At 35.7% G+C, this 20,683-nt stretch overlaps 1 protein-coding gene across 1 annotated transcript; it reads left to right on the top strand.

Moving 5' to 3' along the window:
• The first annotated feature begins 239 nt into the window (after nucleotides 1-239).
• LOC149144353 (protein WHAT'S THIS FACTOR 9, mitochondrial-like) lies at nucleotides 240-1,023 on the top strand. The gene is made up of 2 exons (XM_089452134.1): nucleotides 240-539; nucleotides 586-1,023. Exons 1-2 carry the CDS (start codon nucleotides 240-242, stop codon nucleotides 1,021-1,023), a joined length of 738 nt encoding a protein of 245 aa, XP_089308260.1.
• The last annotated feature ends 19,660 nt before the right edge of the window (nucleotides 1,024-20,683 follow it).

Below are 20,683 nucleotides of genomic sequence, written 5' to 3' on the forward strand. Positions count from 1 at the left end.
CACACAAGTCATTGCCAATAACTATGGTTTCCAGGAGGTAGAAGGAGTTGGGTCTGACCTTCCAGGTGCTGAGGTTTATGAGAAGATACCGTACAATTTTTAGGGAATTTGTTGGCCCTAAATATGATGTTCCATGGTTTGGATTGACCAAGGAGGCCCTTGAATTTGACGAAGAAGAGAAGAGAATCCATGAACAAAATGCAGGAGACTCTGTGAAGAGATTGTGCAAGATCCTCATGATGACCCGCAGCAAGAAATTTCTGTTGAAGAGCATAGAGCCATTGAAGTGGGATTTGGGTCTGCCACAAGATTATGTAAAGACCTTGATCCCAAAGTATAGTGATTATTTCAACATTGTAAAGATGCAAGATGGGGACCCGGGGTTGAAGCATTTGAGATGGAATGATGAGTTTGCTATATCTTCCCTCCAGAAGCAGGCTGATGATGATGCCATAGGTGGAAACCAATTGACTTATAGGAACTTCAAAGCCCATGCACACTTGACTTATGAGATGAATATAAGTCAATTTTCCAAAGGGGTATGGATGCATGAACAAGGTGATTTCATGGATGGAGGAATGGCAGAGGCTCCCATATGTGTCTCCTTATGAGGATCCTTCCAATCTTGATCCTAAGGGTCCTGTAATGGAGAAGCGTGTTGTGGGTGTCTATCACAAGCTGTTGAGCCTTACTATTCATAAGAAACTTCAAAGAAACAATCTAAATTGCTTTTGTGAGGAGATGAGTTTCCCTGAGAGGTTTATGAAGCTTTTCACGCGGTATCCGAGAATATTTTATTATTCTCTAAAATGTTCTACCTCAACAGTGGTGCTCAAAGAGGGATACCAAAATGGTCAAGTAGTGGAGCAACATCCTCTTCTGAGGTTGAGAAAGAAGATATCCCGCTTGATGAGGAAGGGGATATTACCCAATAAGAAGGACTCAGATAAGAGAGCAGTGGATGTTCTGGAGCCCAAGCCTGACAAACTTCCATACAGGGATGGTGGAGTCAATGGTCATTGATATGAGTAAGAAGGATCTTCTAACAGGAGTTTCTAAGTAGGCTATGATAATTTTGATGACTGAGTGTAATGACAGAGATTACTGAGAGCCTAGAGGATGATATATTGGCAATTTTGCAAGTAGATGCCAATGGCAACATAGTTGTTGAGAGATGGATCAAGGAATCTGAATTCAAGCCCATAGAAAATGTTTTAGAGACATGGCTTATGCATGTGTTTAAAGCACAATATGCCGATACATTTCTTTCTTCCAGACTATATGAGCCATGTTCTTGACTCAACCAAAATATCTCTGTTGATTTTGGATGATTGCTTGTTTAGTTGGAATCTAGCAGGGCTATATTTATTGGTCTGCTATTTTCCATAGACAGAAAAATGCAAGCGCCATTTCTGTCCCAGCGCTGCCCCATATGTTCTTGTGACTGGCTCAGGGTGTCTGCATTTTTCTTTGCGTTCATTGTATGGTGACGATATACCTTTATGATGGGAATGTATCAGGTATAGTGGCCTTGTTGTAAAAACAAGGGAAAATGGGTCAATAAAGGATAATTTTTTTCAATGTAGAAAATACAAAATAATACTAAAAATTTCTTTGAGAATTGTACATGCTTACATGTTCAAGGCATATAAGCTTCAAATGTTGATGAATTTTTCATGGAATGATTTCTCATGCTTATAAGATGTGGTTCGTAGGGAAATCACTAGATAATGTGGCTAACATGCATTAGTTGTGTTGTTTGAGAAGCACAAGAGTACTAAACATGGGGCTATATTACCAATGATGCACCAAAAATCAGGGAGCACTTGCAATTCTACATGGAGCTCAATGGTATCCACACGTAGGTTATAAAGTACCTAGATGATATTAAGAAGGACGTGGAGTACAAATCCCAGGTGGCCATTGAGGTAAGGAAGGTTTTAAATAAGATCTTGACTCGAGAGCTTGACCTTACGGGGATCAAAGAGAGAACCTTCATCTCTATGGACGTTGATGTTTGCACTAAGAAGCTTCAAAATTGGACCACTTCCAATGGAAAAGCTCTTAGCAGCGTATGTCCACATCAAGAGTTTCATAGAGGATATCACATCTATGGTATCCTACAGCCTGCCTTCCCCTTGGAATGAAAATTTGGTCTTGCATTCTCTAGAAAAGTATGTCGAGTTGTTAAAGATAGAAAGAGCCCAGCTCTCTGCCACAGCAGACAAAGGGGGCTTACCCTCATCTACAGATATTGTAAAACAGCTCCAGATACATGTTGAATATTATTGCAGGGGCTTATGCTTCTGCTCAGGATGCTAGATAATAAAGAATTATACGTAAGTGAATTCTTATTTGTTGTAATCAAGTTGTACAAACAAGGTGGTATTTGTTTCTTTCTAATCGAAACTTGATTTTTTTTTCTATATCCATGATTGAGGCCTCTAACTATTGAGAAAATATTGCAGGTGGTCAGTTAAGAAGATTCTGCAAAGGAATACACCTTGAATACCTCTAGCTCTTTGGGTTCCATTAAGTAGTTTGAAACCTATAATTAAAAGCTATAGGGTTGAAGCATCCCCCTTTTTCATATAAAGTTGATGCCCTTAACAGGATGAACTATTCTGTCAAAAGGAGAAATCAATCCTGGTAACCTGAATGTTTGTCTCACATTTAGAATTCTAGTTATTTTCAACCCAAATTGTTGAAATACCACAGTAAGTGGCTTTGTTGGCACCTAAATCTGGACTCTTTGTTGAGAAGAGTTATATTTCATCTTTGTAATGACTAGACATGTTTCAAAAGAACAAATATATTAAGTGTCTGGCTTTTGATTTATGTTACATTTAGGCATATGGTTATCTTTTTTCAACTTCTGTAGGTTATTATTTGGTTTCTTCTTCACCATAAAATGGTTGATTATATGTTAATATTTGAATCAAAAGCTATTCAAACTTATATATGAATTTATTAACCGTCCATTTTTAGGAAGATAAATTTCTGGATGTGTCATTGTTGTGGTAATAAAGAAGACAAACAAGTAGACATTTAAATGTCTTTCAACACATACAAGATATCTTACAAGAAACACATCCAGTATTTACTTTTATCCTTCCACATTTATTTTGTAGCAGATTAGAGATTGACCCCTTCTAGATGCATACAATCAAGAAAAGCATACAATGCATCATATTAATAGAATGTAGGAAAAACACCGAAAACAACTTACAGGGGAAAATGAGGCTCTCTCCAGGTAATCACAACCATCTAGATAAATTTTCTGCAAGCTTGGAAATGCTAGTTGAAGTTTAGTAAAATATAATGAATTCTAAAAAATAATCCCTAAACAATGGAACAGGCAGTCTTAGCACACCAAAATATTTCCATCCTGATGTACACAGTTCATAAATGCCTAGGAAAAAGACTCCAACTCGGACACCAAGACTAAATTATGGTGATGACTTGGTACATCTGCTACTTATATCCAAACAAAGTGCAACTCAACAATTCATAACCCTTTATATCAAATGTGCAGGCCCAGGTACCATATTCAAAAAGTGTTGAAAGTCAATATCAAATCAAGAGATATCAAACACAACTTGAAAATTCTTGTTGATAATACCTTTTGTACACATGAGGAATTATTAGTAATAACAACACCAAAAGAAAATATTCCTTTCAAAATAGGGATTGAATCAACAACCATTGAAATAAGTGCAAATTTCCTAGCATCAATGATCAAATTACTCACTTTTGGGGAAAAGCAGGCATGCATAGTCATGATAATTGTAATTTTACTTATTTTGGGGATTGCCACATCCCATGCCATTTTGTTGGTATAATCACAACTAGTATTAGCACATTCCTTGAAGCAATTGTGTTTGTGTTCATTATGCATGTCTTTGATGTTGGTGATTGATGCATTGTTGATGGTGTTCACGTAAGGGAAGAAGGCTGACAATAGCCAACATTGTTATTGTTCATTTTACCACAATCATTTCTTCTTTATGGTCACACAACATAGGAATTTATCTTGCCCAATTTGGTTTCTGTTATGAGTACTATGTTTTATTGTAAATGATTATAGAAGAAATGAACATTCTCACAACAATTTTATCCAAACTTAGCACTAGCAAAGGACAAACATGTGACAATAGTCAATAAATAATTTCCAATATGTTATTTGCATAAGTTAAGCTACAATGACCACTAAAAACTTCTTTCTTCTATGCTACTCTTTCCTATGCTACCACCTTACGATGTTTCCTTTGCAACATGTGGTGCAATTGCTAGTTAATTATGTGTTGCTTTAATATTATATAATGTTTTTCTTTCAAACTTTTTTACCTACCTTTAATATCTTATTTGATTTTATGATATTAAATGTTTTTTCTTTCAAACATTTTTACAGCCCTTTAATATCTTATTTGATTTTATGGGCAACTTGTGTAGGAGTCATATAAGGCCTTGAAATATCAATTATTCAATTAATGCTAGATAAATATTTATAAGAATTTGTAGATTCATTAGTTATTTATGAATATAGAGAGCAAACAAAAGCCAATTGATGCCATTTGTTGTGGAATTTTTTGTTATAAATGATTTTAATGCAAAACAAAAATTTCATTGTTTTAACTAAACACTTTTGAATCTTAACTTTGTGAATTTAACTATAAAAATCTCCCTACTTAAAAAATTTAATAAATATATTTGTTTTAATATTTTGAAAAATTGTTTTAATATTTTGAAATAGAAACCTAAATTCAAAAGTTGAAGAAGATCTAAACTATTATAATGTCACCTACAAAATGGAACCTTGTAAATCACAAGTTTTAATAACTAAAAAATTTAAGATCTTTATGCATGGGCATGAGGGGAATTTCTATCTTAGATACAATAACCTTCTATCAATTACTTTTTGCATAAGAGGCATATACTAAGCAACAATGTTGCATATTACACTTGTTATGAATTGTAAGACGTAAATACTAACATACATTTTAAAAGAAACAAAATTGACAATGGAAAGTGGGTTAAAGATTTTAGACGAGAGAGAACACACACACCACTACCATGATGATTATGCAAAGGGTTGGAACTGAATAGACTAAGTCGATGAACCACTAAATCGAAATTGAGTTGGAAGATGTTTAAAACATAATGGAAGTTGCGAATTTTGACACTCGTCATAATGATATGACAGGGCGATATGTTGATGTTATATGGAAATTGAGTTTATTATGTAGGTTTATTTGATGAAAGAGTTTATTAGGATTTATTGAAATCTAAAATATTTTAGTGGTATTGTTAGGTATATAAGGGAATATGTTTGGTTAATGTTCAAGATTTTATAGTGTAGGTGGTTGGGTAAATGGTTTTTTCTCATCCCCACCCAAGTCCAATTCCCACATATTACATGTTGACCTATTGTGATAAGGTTAGAAAGGTATATGCCCCTAATGAATGGGATGACCTCTTGTGGGTGTGTTTCTAGATCTCTTAGCTCTTGCTATGTCATAACTCTCCTACTAGGCGTTGGCTTGCAGGTTGTTGGCACTAGCCTAAGTTTTATAATAGCAACCAGTGGAAAAAAACCATGTAATCTTTCGAGTTACTAATCCCTTTAGATCTAAAAGAAAAGGAATATACTATCCTAATTCTCTCTAATATATTTAAACTAGTCTATATATTGAATGTAAATGCAAGAATACCAAGTTAGATCCACGTTAAATTCAAATTTGTCATGTATTAAGAGGGATTAAATATCTTAATGTGCAAACATTTCCTCAAGTTTTTAAATATAAAAGAAGTTTTCACCTTGATGGACATATTCCCTCTCCGCACAAGAAGATTTAGGATTATGATGGATCTACATTGGCTCTCTCTCTCTCTCTCTTTAGAATTATGATTGGATCTACATTGTTTCTTTAGTTATATTTATATATATATATATATATATATCTATATATATATATATATATATATATATATATATATATATATATATATATATATATAGAGAGAGAGAGAGAGAGAGAGAGAGAGAGAGAGAGAGTATATATATATATATATATATATATCTATATATATATATATATATATAGAGAGAGAGAGAGAGAGAGCTTGGTGGCTAGAACCCTAGCCGTCTTGTCCCCCTCCTCCTTTCGGCCTCCTACCACTCTGGTTCAACAATTCCTCTCTGGTTTTCATGGTTTCTTGGCACTTGATGCTACCTTCGGTGGGAGTTCCTATGTTTTCCTATTGTTGCCTCTTGTGCTGGTTTGTGGTTCACTTAACAGGGTTTTGTGGCTACGAAAATGACTGTGTTCGTTTAGATGGGTGTGGAGAGTTAAGGGAGCGGGTTCATGGCGAATTCCATGCCACTATGGTCCCTACTTCATGCCTCTTTCATTCTACAAATTATTGCTATTGTTGTTCGTATCGTCGTTATTTCCTCCAGAGTCGTCAACCTCCTAGGGTTTTTCCGTGGGTTTTTGTGTCGCCCTTGCCTAGATTGAAGGCCTACTCTAGGAATGTTTCCTTTTGGGGCTAGCTAGGCTGCTTTTGCCCAACATTTCAACTAGTTTTTTGCTAGTAGTTCGTTTTGTCGGGGTTTTTGGCATGTATATTACACCCTTTGGGGATTTTTCTTGGTTATTTTTGTTGTGCCCAATTGGGCTTCTTGGCGGGCCTACATGCCCTACTTACTTTCTTGACCTTTCGCCTTTTTTATGATGTGCCGTGAGGTGGTAAATGCTTGAATATGTTCAACATATGCAAAATGTAACTTTGTTCCCTCTTTAGATGAATAAAATTATGGGCTTCATTTCTTAGGAAAAAATATATAAATAAAGAAACAAGAGAAAAACATACTCCTCACGTTCTATTTAGGTTATCTTCCATTTCAGGTTTCTCATGATAGATTTCGTGTTCATTTTCTTGTTCTTTCATTTTCATATTTCTATTATTTTCATAAATTTTAATAGGAACCTTTTAATAATATATCTAATATCTAAGGAAATTAAGCTACATAATAAAATATATTAGCATAATACAAGATCTATTGTGGTAGACTATTCTAGTGGAATATCCATGATAATTTACAAATCATATTAGTATCATAGTAGTTTTCTATGGGGTATTTGTGGAAAATTGCAAGATCTACAAATTGGCTAAGAAGGAAATTGTAAAACCATAGCCATGACAAATGAGTCCAATCATAAAAACCTTTGTAATGCGATAGAATATAGATTTGTAAGATTGGAAGGGAAAATCGGTAATGTCTCTCGTAACATGGTCGTTCTCATGGAAGCCTTAGTAAACAAGTTCATAAATCTAATGGAAGTTGGTGGTTCTAACTTAGCAGCTAGATTGGATGTGACATTTTTCATTAGGAGATAGTCAAGTCCTAGAAAACAAATTGGAAAAAGATACTAAGAAGAAGAAACTAAGTTCTAGTGCCATCGCTCTTTCAAAATGTTTTTTTTAAATGGAAGTGAAACTGGACATCAAGTCATATCAAGGTGATATCAATGTTTTTAAGTTGAATATTTGGTTGCAGTAGTTAGAAGTTTATTTTAGTATCCATAATATAGAAGAGTAGAAAATTTCATTTCCCTATATGAAATGAGAGTGCCATGCACTAACCTAGTGGGAAAGCCACAAAATGACAGTTAGACTATAGGGTTGATCCATTGATAACTAAGAGTGTTCAATATTTTCAAGTGTTACTTCTGCCCTATTAGGTATGTAGAGGATGAGTGGATCCATTGACATCACTTCAAGTAGAGGAAAGGGTAGAGTTTGCAAGAGTACAACACTAAGTTTAGGAATATGGAAATCATGTTGGATATCTCTTACAAGAACCTAGATGTATTCCTTAAGTATATGGAGGGTCTACATAGTCATATGAAAAAGCTAATGATGCTCCTCAAACCAAGGAATATTGACAAGACTTTTGTGCAAGCACAATACTAAACATAGGCCATACGAAACGAAAAACTAGCGGCTTTAAATAGAAATATCACCAAGATGCCTCCAAAGAGGGGGAGAAGAAGTGGAAAGGAAAAGGAAAAAAAATACAATTACTACACATTAGTGCAAGGATCCAAACAATCATTGCAACAATTGTAATATTGATGGTTTCATTGGAGATAAGTGTTGAAAGCTACATCTAGGGTTGAATCCAAATAAATATAGTTTTTCCAAGAAGAATGACATATTAGATATGGATTCATTCAACCTAATAGAGTGTAGCATGGATGTAGATGAGAAGACTGTCTACACCTCAGTGCAAAAGGAGTTGAATATGAATATCCTTCATAGCAAGGAAGAGAATGAGATGACTAAATTATACCAGATTAATACTCAAGTAAAAAATACCACGGTGGATGCTCTATTTGATTTTGATTCATTGGAAAAATTCACAGCAAAAAATCTAGTCAACAAGCTTGTGTAGAAGTTCATGATTATCTGAACCACTATCCATTGGAATGGGTGAATAGAGATGTAGAGCTCAAAGTCACGAAATAATGTAAGGTCAAGTTTACTATAAGTGCATATTTTATTGATGAAATGGATTTATATATAATACTCCTTGATGTGTGTGGCATAGTGTTTGGAAGCCCTTACATGTACACAAGGGATTGATCTTCATGATCAGGGAAAACTAGCACTTATTGATCAAGGATGGGGAAGTATTTCATCATCAATGTGGAAAAAGGTAAGTAGAAGGTCTCTCTAGTAAGTTCCAACCAAGCCAAAAGTCGATCACTTTTAGTGGAAAATCTGTATTATTTTTCTTGAGAGATAATCAACCAAGGGATGAATTAGTAAAAGGAATCCATAGAGAGATGTAATGAAGAGTAGAAACAATAGTTAGAGGATTTACTGTATGTGTATAGAGAAGTGCTTGAAGAGCCTAAATATTTACCATCTAAAAGGGAAGTGGGGCACAAGATACAATTGTTTCCTAATTCCCCATTACCAAATATTGGGTTGTATAGATAGTTTATTTTGGAAGGAGATAAAGTGAAGAAACATTTGCAATAACTACTAAAGTAGGGAGTAATTAGACAAAACACATCATCTGGGTCACATAGCATCATAGTTCCCAATAAGGATGGGACTTGGTGAATGTGTAACGAATTTACTTTGGAAGGAGATAAAGTTAAGAAACAATTGCAATAGCTACTAAAGTAAGGAGTATTTCAACCAAGCACATCATCTTGTGGGTCACTATCATCATCGTACCCAACAAGGATGGGACTCATTGAATGTGTATCAACTACAGAGATCTGAACAATATCACACTCACAAGTCAATACTCTTTTCCCAAGATCAATGATTTTCTAGATCAACTATGACATCCATGCCAAGAAATTCACCAAGTTGGATCTCAAATTACGATACCACTAGGTGTGTGCTCAATAAGAAGAAACCTAGAATACCACTTTCAAGGCAAGGTAAGGTTTGTATGAATGTTTGGTTGTGGCTTTTATTTTTTGTAACTCACTGGAAACATTTATGTGATGGATGAACGGTGTTTTTCATCCCTATTTAGATTTAATTTTAATAGTGTATTTGGATGACATATTTGTTTGTAACTCTACCTATGAAGATCACATTTCACATCTCATATAGGTGTTAAGAGACTTTAAAAAAAGAACCATCTATTCATTAACCTTAAAAAATGTGTGTTTGGTTAGCAATTATTGGTGTATTTGGGGTATGTGATTAGTAGAGCGAACACAAGATGTATCCCATAAAAATGAAGGACATCATCAAGTGGTCAGTTCCTACTAATCCCATTCAAGTTAGGAGTTTTGTTAGGGTAGTGCAGTACATATCGCATCGTTTTCAATGGTAATTGTAGAAATCCATGTCATGATAGCCAATTATAAGAGTTTCTAGTGGGGAAAGAATTAGTAGAAAGCTTTTAATGAGTTGAAATGGAATATTATTCAAGCATTGTTCCTTGCATTTCTTAACTTGTAGAAGCATTTTGAATTGGAGATAGATGCAAGTGGATATGTCACTGGGAGTGATCATGATTTAAGGAGGTAAAATAGTCTACTACCATTCTAAAATGTTTGATGGGGATGTCTTGAAATACCCTACCTATAATAACGAACTCTATGCGTTAATTTAAGCTATTAAGAATTGAAATCACTATTTAATGGGAAAGGAAATTATTATACACACCGATAGCCATCAATTATCATATTTATAGGACCAGAGTATGCTTAAGTAAACTAGACACTATAAATGGATGGGATTTTTGAAACAATTTCATCTAGCCATCAAATATCAGAAGGGAATTAATAATAAGTTGAAAAATGTGCTTTCAAGGTCACCCAATTGGGTGCAAGGATAGTTTTGTGTGGAGAAGAAAATAGAAGTTCTTTAAAAATAATTTTAACTGGCCAAAGCTTCAACAAGATGCCCACTGATATATCATATTTTGCATTTCTTATGTCAATGCTAAACTAGCTATAAATAAGTAGAGGTTGAACACTCCTATACCTACCCAATAGAACCCTAAGAGTCAACCTCCATGGTTTACATGTTAGGTTTTCCCTCCACCAACCACACTAATGATTATGTGTTTGTGGTTTTCAACCAATTTCCTAAGAGGCCTATTTTTCCACCATGTAAGAATAGTATCATAGTTAAATCCATTGTTAAACTCTTCTTTATGCATTTTTAGGTTCATTTTGGGTTACCTTGGACCATTATTTTAGATAGGGATAGTAGGATCCTTAGTACCTTCTAGTCTAGCCTATACTATTTGATAGATACCAAGTTGACTAAATCGACCATCTTTCATCCCCAAATAGATGGACAAACAAAAGTGGTCAACAAGATGATTTCACATATCTTTCACATGTACAAATCCATGTATATATGTGCATGGGACAAAATCCTTCTATATGTTCAACATATCTATCACAAATTCCTGTATAACTCTATTAATAAAAATCCTTTTCAGGTGTGTTCGGGGTTCTAACCGTTGCCCCCAATCGATACAGCTATGCCCATTGCATCTTCACTAGTAAAGTCCTCCCATGCTTAGGTTGAGGAAGATAGAGAAGAAAAAATTGTTTAATGGATCCAACATCTCCAACAACATGTTCATGATATCCTGTAGAAATCCAATTCCAAGTACAAGAACGGACATGACCAATATAGGGTTCCACATAAGTTTCAAGTTGGTGATAAGGTGTGGTTTAATTTATAGAAAGTGTGCCTCACAAGGCCCCATAAGAAGATAATACCACTTTGATATGGGAATTACACGAGCACACATTTTATGAGTGATTTTTTTTTGAATTGAGGATTCCCACTTTCCTTGGCTTTCACCTGATATTCAATGTGGAATTGCTTTGACATTATTTCCACCTTTGTTGGACAACTTGGAGGTAAAAAAGAAATCAACCCTCCTATAATTGAATCCTGACTACATTGAACATTCTTTAGTGGGTTGGATCATCGGCACCAAGATAAAGGATACTGCCGATAACACAAACAACTTTATTGGATTGTCAAAGTAGGCAACTTCTTCACCATGCCAAGTGGCTCACCAACAAGAAAATTCAACAGAAGTTTCTCTATTCGATGAGTGAACATGACACATGCCACTGCTTCCTAATGGGTAAAGACTAGTCTAGGTGGATATCAGTGGCCACCCCCCTTCCATTGACTCAATTGTTCTCTATCTTCTTTGTTGTTCATCTATGGCTTTGTAGGTCCCAAACTTCTAAGTTATTTTGAGGCCCCTAATGATGTTTTTTGGAAATTTAGGGTGGAAATTTATATCACCCTAGTCAAAAGGTTTAGTCCTTAGATAGTTCTTTCCAACAAACTATTGTGCACCCCAATTGGAAATTGTATTAAAATTTGTGCCCCTAAGAAGTTGATGTACCAACTAACAAACTTGGGGCTTGCAAATATTTTGGCATTTAATCTTCTAGTGTTAGGGTTTTGAACTTCCAGGTTCATTTCCTTATGTTAAAATTCCATATTTTGGGCCTCTTGTAAGTAGCTTTTACAAATGCATGTAGTTTCCATCTCTCTCTCTTCAGAGATAGCTACCACCATTCTAGCTAGTTTGCATTGTACAATATTCTATCATTTCAGTTATTAATAGAAGTTGGATTTTCACCATATTACTATGATTTCTATTACATTTATCCACATGTGTGCTTCATTTTATTTCTCCCATTTCATTTCATTCCTTGCACAATCAAGATCATCTCTTCTCCTCTAAACTTCCCATTGCCCCCTCTACCCACCCGACCCAAAAAAGGAAGAAAAAAATCAAATTACAATTCTTTTCATTATTGTTAATTATGTTATATTTAAGGATTGAACTATGCCCTTAGTAGTTAGTTATAATAAATTATTATAAATTCATATTACAATATTTGATGATTCAATTTAAGTTTATGTTTATATGCCTAGATTGGTTTGAGGAAGGTTGGTTGTTGTGAGAAGGTTCTAGAGAATGAATTGGAATTGTGAAAAGTGCTTGGAGTTTCATACAAAGAGTGAAAAAGGATGAATAACATGATCATGGTTTCCCCCTTTCCTTACATTCTTTTTAGTTACTCTTATAACTAATTGATTTTGGATTGAATATTACAATCTTTATTTTGTTCTATCAAAAATTAGATCCAAGTTACCATGAAATTTTCCTCTAATAGAATTGGAATTCCACTAAGGAAAACTCAATGAGTTTTCCCTCTTAGATTCCCTCCCATTTATGGTATAGATTGTTTATATTTATTGTTTATTTGTTCCATGTTATTTCCCTTTACTTGTTTATGTAGAAACACAATTTGTATTTGCATCCCTTATGATTGATTTTTTTTCCTTTTTATATTTGCATGTGACTATTTTAAAATATAGTGAAAAATGCCTACTTATTTTCTTCATAGGCTCACCCAACTTCCTTTAAAAGAACCCTTGGGCATGTCTTGTAAGTAGCAAAATCAACCTGTGCTTTGAAGTCTTAGTAATAGGGGTGTGACATTGTTTAAACATCTAGTTGTTTTGGCATTTTTTTTGTATGCTTAGAAATACCCTTCATTCATTCATCTATAAACAGGCAGGTTACAAATATATGGTTCGTTCATTGGCCTCAGCCTAACCAGTGGGAAACCATGTATGTTGGCCACCGAATCATATTATAAGCCATCCAAAACATAAATAGTTTACGTCTTTTTAGCCAAACGTTATAAGGCTGATAGTCTGGAAACCAACTAATAAACATCAGACTGAAATCATAAATGCTACCCGACATAAACAACAAAAAATAAGACAAAATTAACAGTCATAACTTCAACCCATTACTCATCTTACGATTCGATCGGAGTAGGATCTTTAGCATTTGATCATGGTAATTTAGTTTGCGGCAAGCATGGGATATGCTGCTCGGTGCAGCCCAGACTAGCGTTTTGATTATGCAACTGACGTTGGATAAGCTGAAGCTCGTTTTGAATGTCTTGTAAACTCAACCCAGCCTCACTGTGCGTCGTTGTGCTAGTGGTCGCAACTATTTCTTTGACCACTATGCACTTCATTAACCAATAAATATGAATGAACTGTCTGAACAGGGTGAGATGGTCACGCGTGTACCCAGGGTCTGTGATTAGTTCCCCTAGTCTTCGACTATCATTTCAAGCCCAACTTGTGAATTCAACTCTTCCTCCCAGTTCACAATCAATTGTTTCACCCGAGTCGGGATCCCTTCGCAGTAATCCTTGATCGTGGCCTGAAGATTATCAAAATTTGTTTTTCGACCCATCTGTCACGTAGTCCCTTTCCGCGAAGTCTCCTACTGCACAATCCCCTACCACATAATCCCCTCCCGCGCAGTCCCTTTCTGCACATTCTCTCTTTGCATTGTCCCCTTTCGCTCAACCCCTTATCGTGTAGTCCCTTCCGCGCATTCACTTGCGGCACAGTCGTCCACCACTCAGTCCTTTTTTGCGCGGAACTCTTCCACTTAGTCTGACCGGAAGATGGATCTAAATCTTTTCCTTTATCTTCCTAGTGTCTTCTTCCTCTTTCGCCTCGACCCGAGGCTCCACCGTGAGGTTGAGACTTCACCTTGTCTGCCAAGGTCGAGCCCCCTTTCTTCACCCTTCTCCCACTTTCCCATGCTCGTGACCTAGCCCACTGTATAGAGGCCAGCAAAGACAGTGTAGGCGGACCTGGAATATAATTTGTACAGAGAACCACCTAAAAACAAGAATTAACTTAATGAATGGTCGGAAAAACAAATGCAGCGCCGGACAACGCTGTGTCCTTTTATAATTCCACCACTCTAGCCAACAAGCGTACATAATTAATATCCCTCCAAAGTTGGAAGATATCACTAGAATAAAATGGTGTCCTCCATACCCCCATGAGCCTTGAGTCTGTAGACTTAGCCCTGGTCATTTTCCAATACGCTTACTCTCCATAGGGCTTGCCCAGACAATTCAAGCTTAAATCAGAAAACCCAATTATCAACATGTAGAGAAAACATCATGATAAAAACTGAAGACCAGTAAACATGCCCATGTGAGAAAGAAGATTGCCACAAAAATATAGAAATTGACATCACATAATCGAGAAGGCCTATTTTGCCAGTCACAAAAACTGTAAATTTGACTAGTGTTTCCTTTCCCCTCTGGGCATTAAGTTTATCCCAAGTAGTTGCCCCCCACTCAAGATACAAAGATAGCACTATAAAATATTGGACTTTATATGCCAACCTCAAACAGAGATAGAAAACAACTCGGTATTCATCTTGTGTTCCTGACGCTGCGAACCTATAAAAAACAAACTTATGCACCTTAAGAAGTTGAGGACCTATGTTTATATGTCGGATATGTGGTCTTAACTCCACCTTCGCTCCGACTACCTGTAGGGGCCAAGGATTACCAACTTTCATGTTGTGGATCTGCCAAGATCTGCGACGCTGCATATTATCACAGTGAATACACATGTGAGGGTGTGGGGATACCATCCTCCATCCCAAAACATTAAAAGCTTTGTCATGTCAATCAAGCCCAAGTAGACCTCCAACTGTCTCGCACCTCGATCAGGTGTTTTTGGCATTTTTTGAAATAAAAAATGAAAACATAATATTTTCTCTTATATGCATTATAGTAACATTTTGTAGTTTTTTATTTTATTTTGCATTATTTTTGTTTTGTAGGTTGCATTTAATTAAATTAAAAAGAATACAAAATTGCATTTCAAGATGGTTTAAATTGATTTGTTGAGTCATTTGTTTTCCAAGTTTAATAAAAGGTGGCTAGCTTCGTAAAAATATTAAAATAAATACTCTTTAGACTTTATTAATGTCTTTATAATTTCAACATCCTCAAAGTTTTTAGTGCTCCATTAAGTTTCATTCCCATCTCTCTTAAGTAAACAAGTACTTAACCAAAAAAGATAATATTTAAAATAAACTAGACTATTTTCTTTATGGCAAAGGCACAAAGCCTGTTTAGATCCTTGGAGTAGGTTGGTGAGTAAACTCTTCAAATCTATTCAAACAAAATTACATTCACTAGCGAGTGCTTGAAAATTTAATACTAACAACAACATTTGTCATGAAAGCACACCTCAAACATTCATCAAACAAGGTTAATGCTAAGCAAGTACTAAGATTATCCCCTCTTGCCTTTTTAGTGGGAGATACATGTATGAGAACTTTAGCTGAAGTGGCAAGGCCTTGTGCCTAATACCATTTCATTGGAATTTCAAATTGACGACTAAATCATATGTTCCTTGGCCATATGGAGAATGCTAACCCACAATTATTCCAATTGAGTGTTTGTTATTGATCTGAAATTGGATCCTTAAACTCTCTTAAAGCTACCCGAACTCTGTAAAATCTCATGCCGAAGTTTGAAGTCTTGTGGATGTAGAAGCCTATCAGAAATAACCTCTAAAGAATGGTGATTTGCAGCCAGCACGGAGCAACCAGGACCTTTGGTCAAAAATACGCTGACCGAGGCCCATGGAGACTGCGCAGTGGCGCAAACCAGCACTTGGGAAATCCAGATCAGAAAATGAAGGTCGTTTCTGATGCGTGATCATCGCTGGGCGAACAGAGCCGAAATGGAGAAGCCCCAAGCACTCGGACGCATGGGGAGCTGGAGAACCGTGGGTGAAAGGCAAAAAGCGCTAAAGGACAAAGGCGGGACCCGCGCTCTGGAAACCGGCGGTATTGATTGGGGTGCCCTCAAACGGTAAGCGGTTTTGGATGGAAGCGGAGCGATCCCACTCAACGATCAACGCGTGGCAAGCAGAGGTGAGAGAAAACCATCGTTGATCGCGCGCTAACGGTCGAGCAAGTCAACCGTGCGAAACGTGTGTATGGTGTTGGATCTGGAGGCCCCTGATCGAACGACTGAGATTGCGCCCAATGGTGGAAGCAGAATCGAAGAAGGAATGAGCTGCGATTTAATAGGATTTGAAGTCCGTTTTGACCGCCATGGTGGAGGAAGACTTCATCCACGACATAACTGACGAAATGAACCGACGAAGTAGGCTAGCAGGAGTTACGGGAGGACATGTGGCCACTCCCTGAGCGTTGATGATGATGCCGAACAGGAAACTCCAAGCACAGCTGCAGAAGGTGAATCGACAGAGGCAGAAGAGGAACTGAACAGGCATGGGAATGAATGGCTTCAAAGCCATGAACAGAGAGAATAGAAAAAATAGGAGGAGAGTGGAAGAGAGAAGAGGCAGTAAGCAAACCTGGAAGCACAGAAACCAGGGCCGAGCTCACTGTAATAGGTAGAGCCACCAGAGGTTGGAGGCAGAGCCGTAGAGCCAGAGAGCTCAATTGACAACAGCATATTGTTGTTGGAATTGCTTGGAGGTCGAGCGATTCACAGAGGCATGTAAAGGCTGAGAGAAAGAGCTTAGAGAGCCAGAGAAAACAGCCAGAGCCAAGAGCCAGAGCGAGCACCAGAAGCGAGAGCTGAGAGCCAGAACCAGAGCCAGAGCCAAAGAGCCAGAGCCAGAGTCAGAGCCAAGAGCCAGAGCAAGAGCCAGAGCCAGAGCTAGAAAGCTGAAGAGCTCCAAGAGCCAAGGGATAAGATGGTGTTCTGAGCCCAATGTTCTTGTATAAAACATTGGAGTTAAGTGTATCACTTGTAAAAGAACTATTGCCATAATCCCAGAGAGCCTAATCAAGTTGATTAGAGCTCAAGGAGACATAGCCCCAGATATCAGGGTGAACTCCATATTATATTGTTGTCTTGTGTATTTGTTTTACTGCTACTTTAACTACTGTTATATGCATTTGTCTATCAGTATAAGTATCTTCCCATATCAGCACAAACCAAAGATCTTAAAGTAAATAATCAACTGAAAAACAAATACAGGCATACACCCTTATTTTCAAGCATTTCTGATTTCCACATTGCTTAATCATTAAGACTTGGGAATATTTAAAGCTTTGAAAGTGGGAGAGGTTCTTGTAAGATAGACAAGAAACCTAAGAGCCCCATTTTCAGATCAGTTATTAAGTGGTAACTTTAGTGACCTTTCTATAGACTTTTTTTTGTGCAACTACAAATGGAACTTTGTTCTGCATAATGAAAAGATATGGCCGTTACCATGGTGATGAAATAAAATTACAGGTTGATCATTTAATCGCGGAGAAGGATGAAACACGTGCATAACGGTTAGAACTTCTCCCACCCATCACAACATTTTCAATAATGGCACTTCCACTATCACTGACAGTGAATTTACTACATGTGGAATGGCTTCCTCCAATCACAATCCTCTGCAACAAGTAAATGAGTTTTATATATGTGCTTATAATACTCTTTGCAATTTGTCAAAAACTGGCCGAGATTATCGTCGTGTCCTTTGGACGTTAGTTGCTGCTCAGCTTTTCATTCGAAAGACAAGCTGTCTGTTCATGGTGAGCCATATTTCCTATGCTATTGGGCTTTAATTGAACGAGGGCTGTATATGCCCACCGTTCGATTTCGGTCTTAGCAAAATCGAATGGTGGGCATATACAGCTGCCGTTCAATTAAAGCCCGATAACATAGGATTTATTGGTTGCTGTCTATTCATAGTGACTTGTGGAATGTCCATTAAACATCAGGTGATTAGTTCATCGTTCAGTGCAATGGAGTTACGAATGATGTTGCGCCTTTAATGGGTGTTTATCTGTACTTGGGAGCTTGTCACCTTTAATAACATTGCAGATTCTTAGTTAGGCCTGTTGCCCAATTTGTGTCCTCCACTAATGTTGTGCCTTTAATGGGTGTTTATCTGTACTTGGGGAGCTTGTCACCTTCAATAACATTGCAGATTTTGGTTTTGGCCTGTTGCCCAATTTCCGTCCTCCACTACCCCTGCACAGTGCACTCTTTTTAGCATTACAGATCTCAATAATATCATGGCATTTCTGAGAGGGTTGTTGGTTGGATCTTTACATAGAAACCACTTCCTTGCATTCTGTAAAACTTGTTCCCTTTCTATAAGCTTGGTAAACGCCCAAGTTGTTTCCTTTCTATAAGCTTGCTAAACGTCTAAATATGTATTAATTTGTATTAAAACACATATACTTAAATATTTTAAATATTTTGAGTGAGTTTAATGGTTAAGAGCATGTGTTTCTTCTTAAGAGGTTATAGGTTTAAGACTTAAGGGGTAGAATGAGCATGTATGCCTTCATAGGTTTAGCAGTAAGATCTGCACGGAAGTGGGTCCCCTATCCTGCAAACAAAAGGTCTCATACACTAATCTAATAAATTGAATAATAATAATAATAATAATTTAATAGTTGAAATTACTTCCAGATTTCTTTAATTAAAAATATTAAATATTATAAAAATTTATTTTTTTAAAGAATATTTTAAAATTAAACATAGATTTATATTTTATCACTTTTATCTCACACACAAAAAAATCTCATATACCAATTTGATAAATTAAATAATAATAATAGTTATTTAATAATTATAATTACTTTCCATATATTTTTAATTAAAAATATCAAATATTATAAAATTTCATTTTTAAAATTAAACATAGATTTATATTTTATGAACTCCAACATGTAAACACTTACTATTCTTTTGAAACAAAAGAAAATTGAAATGGAGCGTCGGTTCAAGATATTATGCGAGGGAAAAGGAAACACCATTAGCTTTAATGGGGCTAGTTTTATCTTTTGGAGAAAGCGAGCAAATGAATGGACACTCGAGAAGGTGTGAGTGCCGTATGATTGATGGGAGATCAATGGATATCGAGATTAAAAGTAACATGACTAAGAAAGTAGTGGTAAATGCTATTTTCAATTTTATAGCAAAGTTAATGCGGCTTGACATGGCCGCTTGATATCTCGATGTAACACGCTGTCTTTTTTCTTAGTCATCACCACGCGCGTGTTATATCTGGGTATCGAGCGGCCATGTCAGGCGGCATTAACTTTGCTATAGGGTTGGATATAGAGGTCGTCGAAAGTGGTTATTTACGGTGTATGGATGGGGGCTTATATAGACATCAATGGTGCTAAGTTGAAATGTTCATGATGAATAAAGAAACAAGTAAGATACATGATAGGATACATGATTAAGTTGAAGAAAAAAAAAGTTTATTTAATTTACATAATTGATTTAATAAATGTGGTTGATATATGTTGATAGATTTATAGCGACTTGAGACTAGTTCATTATGTTTTAATATCATAGATATATATTTGGTTGTCATGCTTTCAACATGACAAAAAAATCCAAAGTGAGAAATTTTTTGAATAACGTTTGACATGGAAACTTGCATAGAACCAAAAAGAGATAATGGAACTTAAAAATAAAACATAACATTGAATATATCATAAACCTAAATGTTCTTTTCCATATGCCTAGCAAATTTGTGAAAGAATCAATAAACCCTAATTTATCTTAATTTAATGCTCTACAAAATGTTAAACACCATCACATCCTAGTACAAAATCATCGTAGCATTTTTGCAACATTAACTTTGTGATCCCCAACTCAACCGAGATACTTGTGGAGTGGCTTCATTGCAAAAACTAATCATACTCCATTAGATCCATCGTACTTATACTCACTTAGACATAGGCTAAATAAAAATATCATTCAATAAAATTAGCAAGTTGAAATCATTAAAATTTTTGTTTTTCAAATTCTTGTGAAGAATTAAACAGAGTCATAAGAATAAAAAAATAACATATTCTACTTAAGAATGAAATTTTGAATTATCCATCAACCAAATGAAATATAAATTATTTTTATACTCAATAAAATTATTTAAATAATGTTGTTTTTTTTTAAATAAAAATAATAAATTTTTGTGAAGCATTAAAAAGAATCATAAAAATCATCAAAATAACACAACTTCGAATAAAATTTTAAATCTATCCATCCATCAAATAAGATACAAATAGTTTCTATACCTCATAAAAATACTTAAATTATTTAAATAATGTTATATTTTTGAAAAAAAATATAAAACACTAAATCAAAATCAATTCAAACTTGTTAAAATAATAACAAGCCTTATGCAGGGACTATTAGAGCCATACACATCCATTAATTGAAAAAGCAGTTGACATACTTAAATGACAAGATTACGACAGAAATAAATTATAAAATTAAATATAAATTATTTTTATACTTAATAAAATTAT

This window comes from Pinus tabuliformis, chromosome X (genome assembly GCF_031772625.1).
Source record: "Pinus tabuliformis cultivar Carrire ecotype Pingquan chromosome X, CPIR1, whole genome shotgun sequence".
NCBI lineage: Eukaryota > Viridiplantae > Streptophyta > Pinopsida > Pinales > Pinaceae > Pinus > Pinus tabuliformis.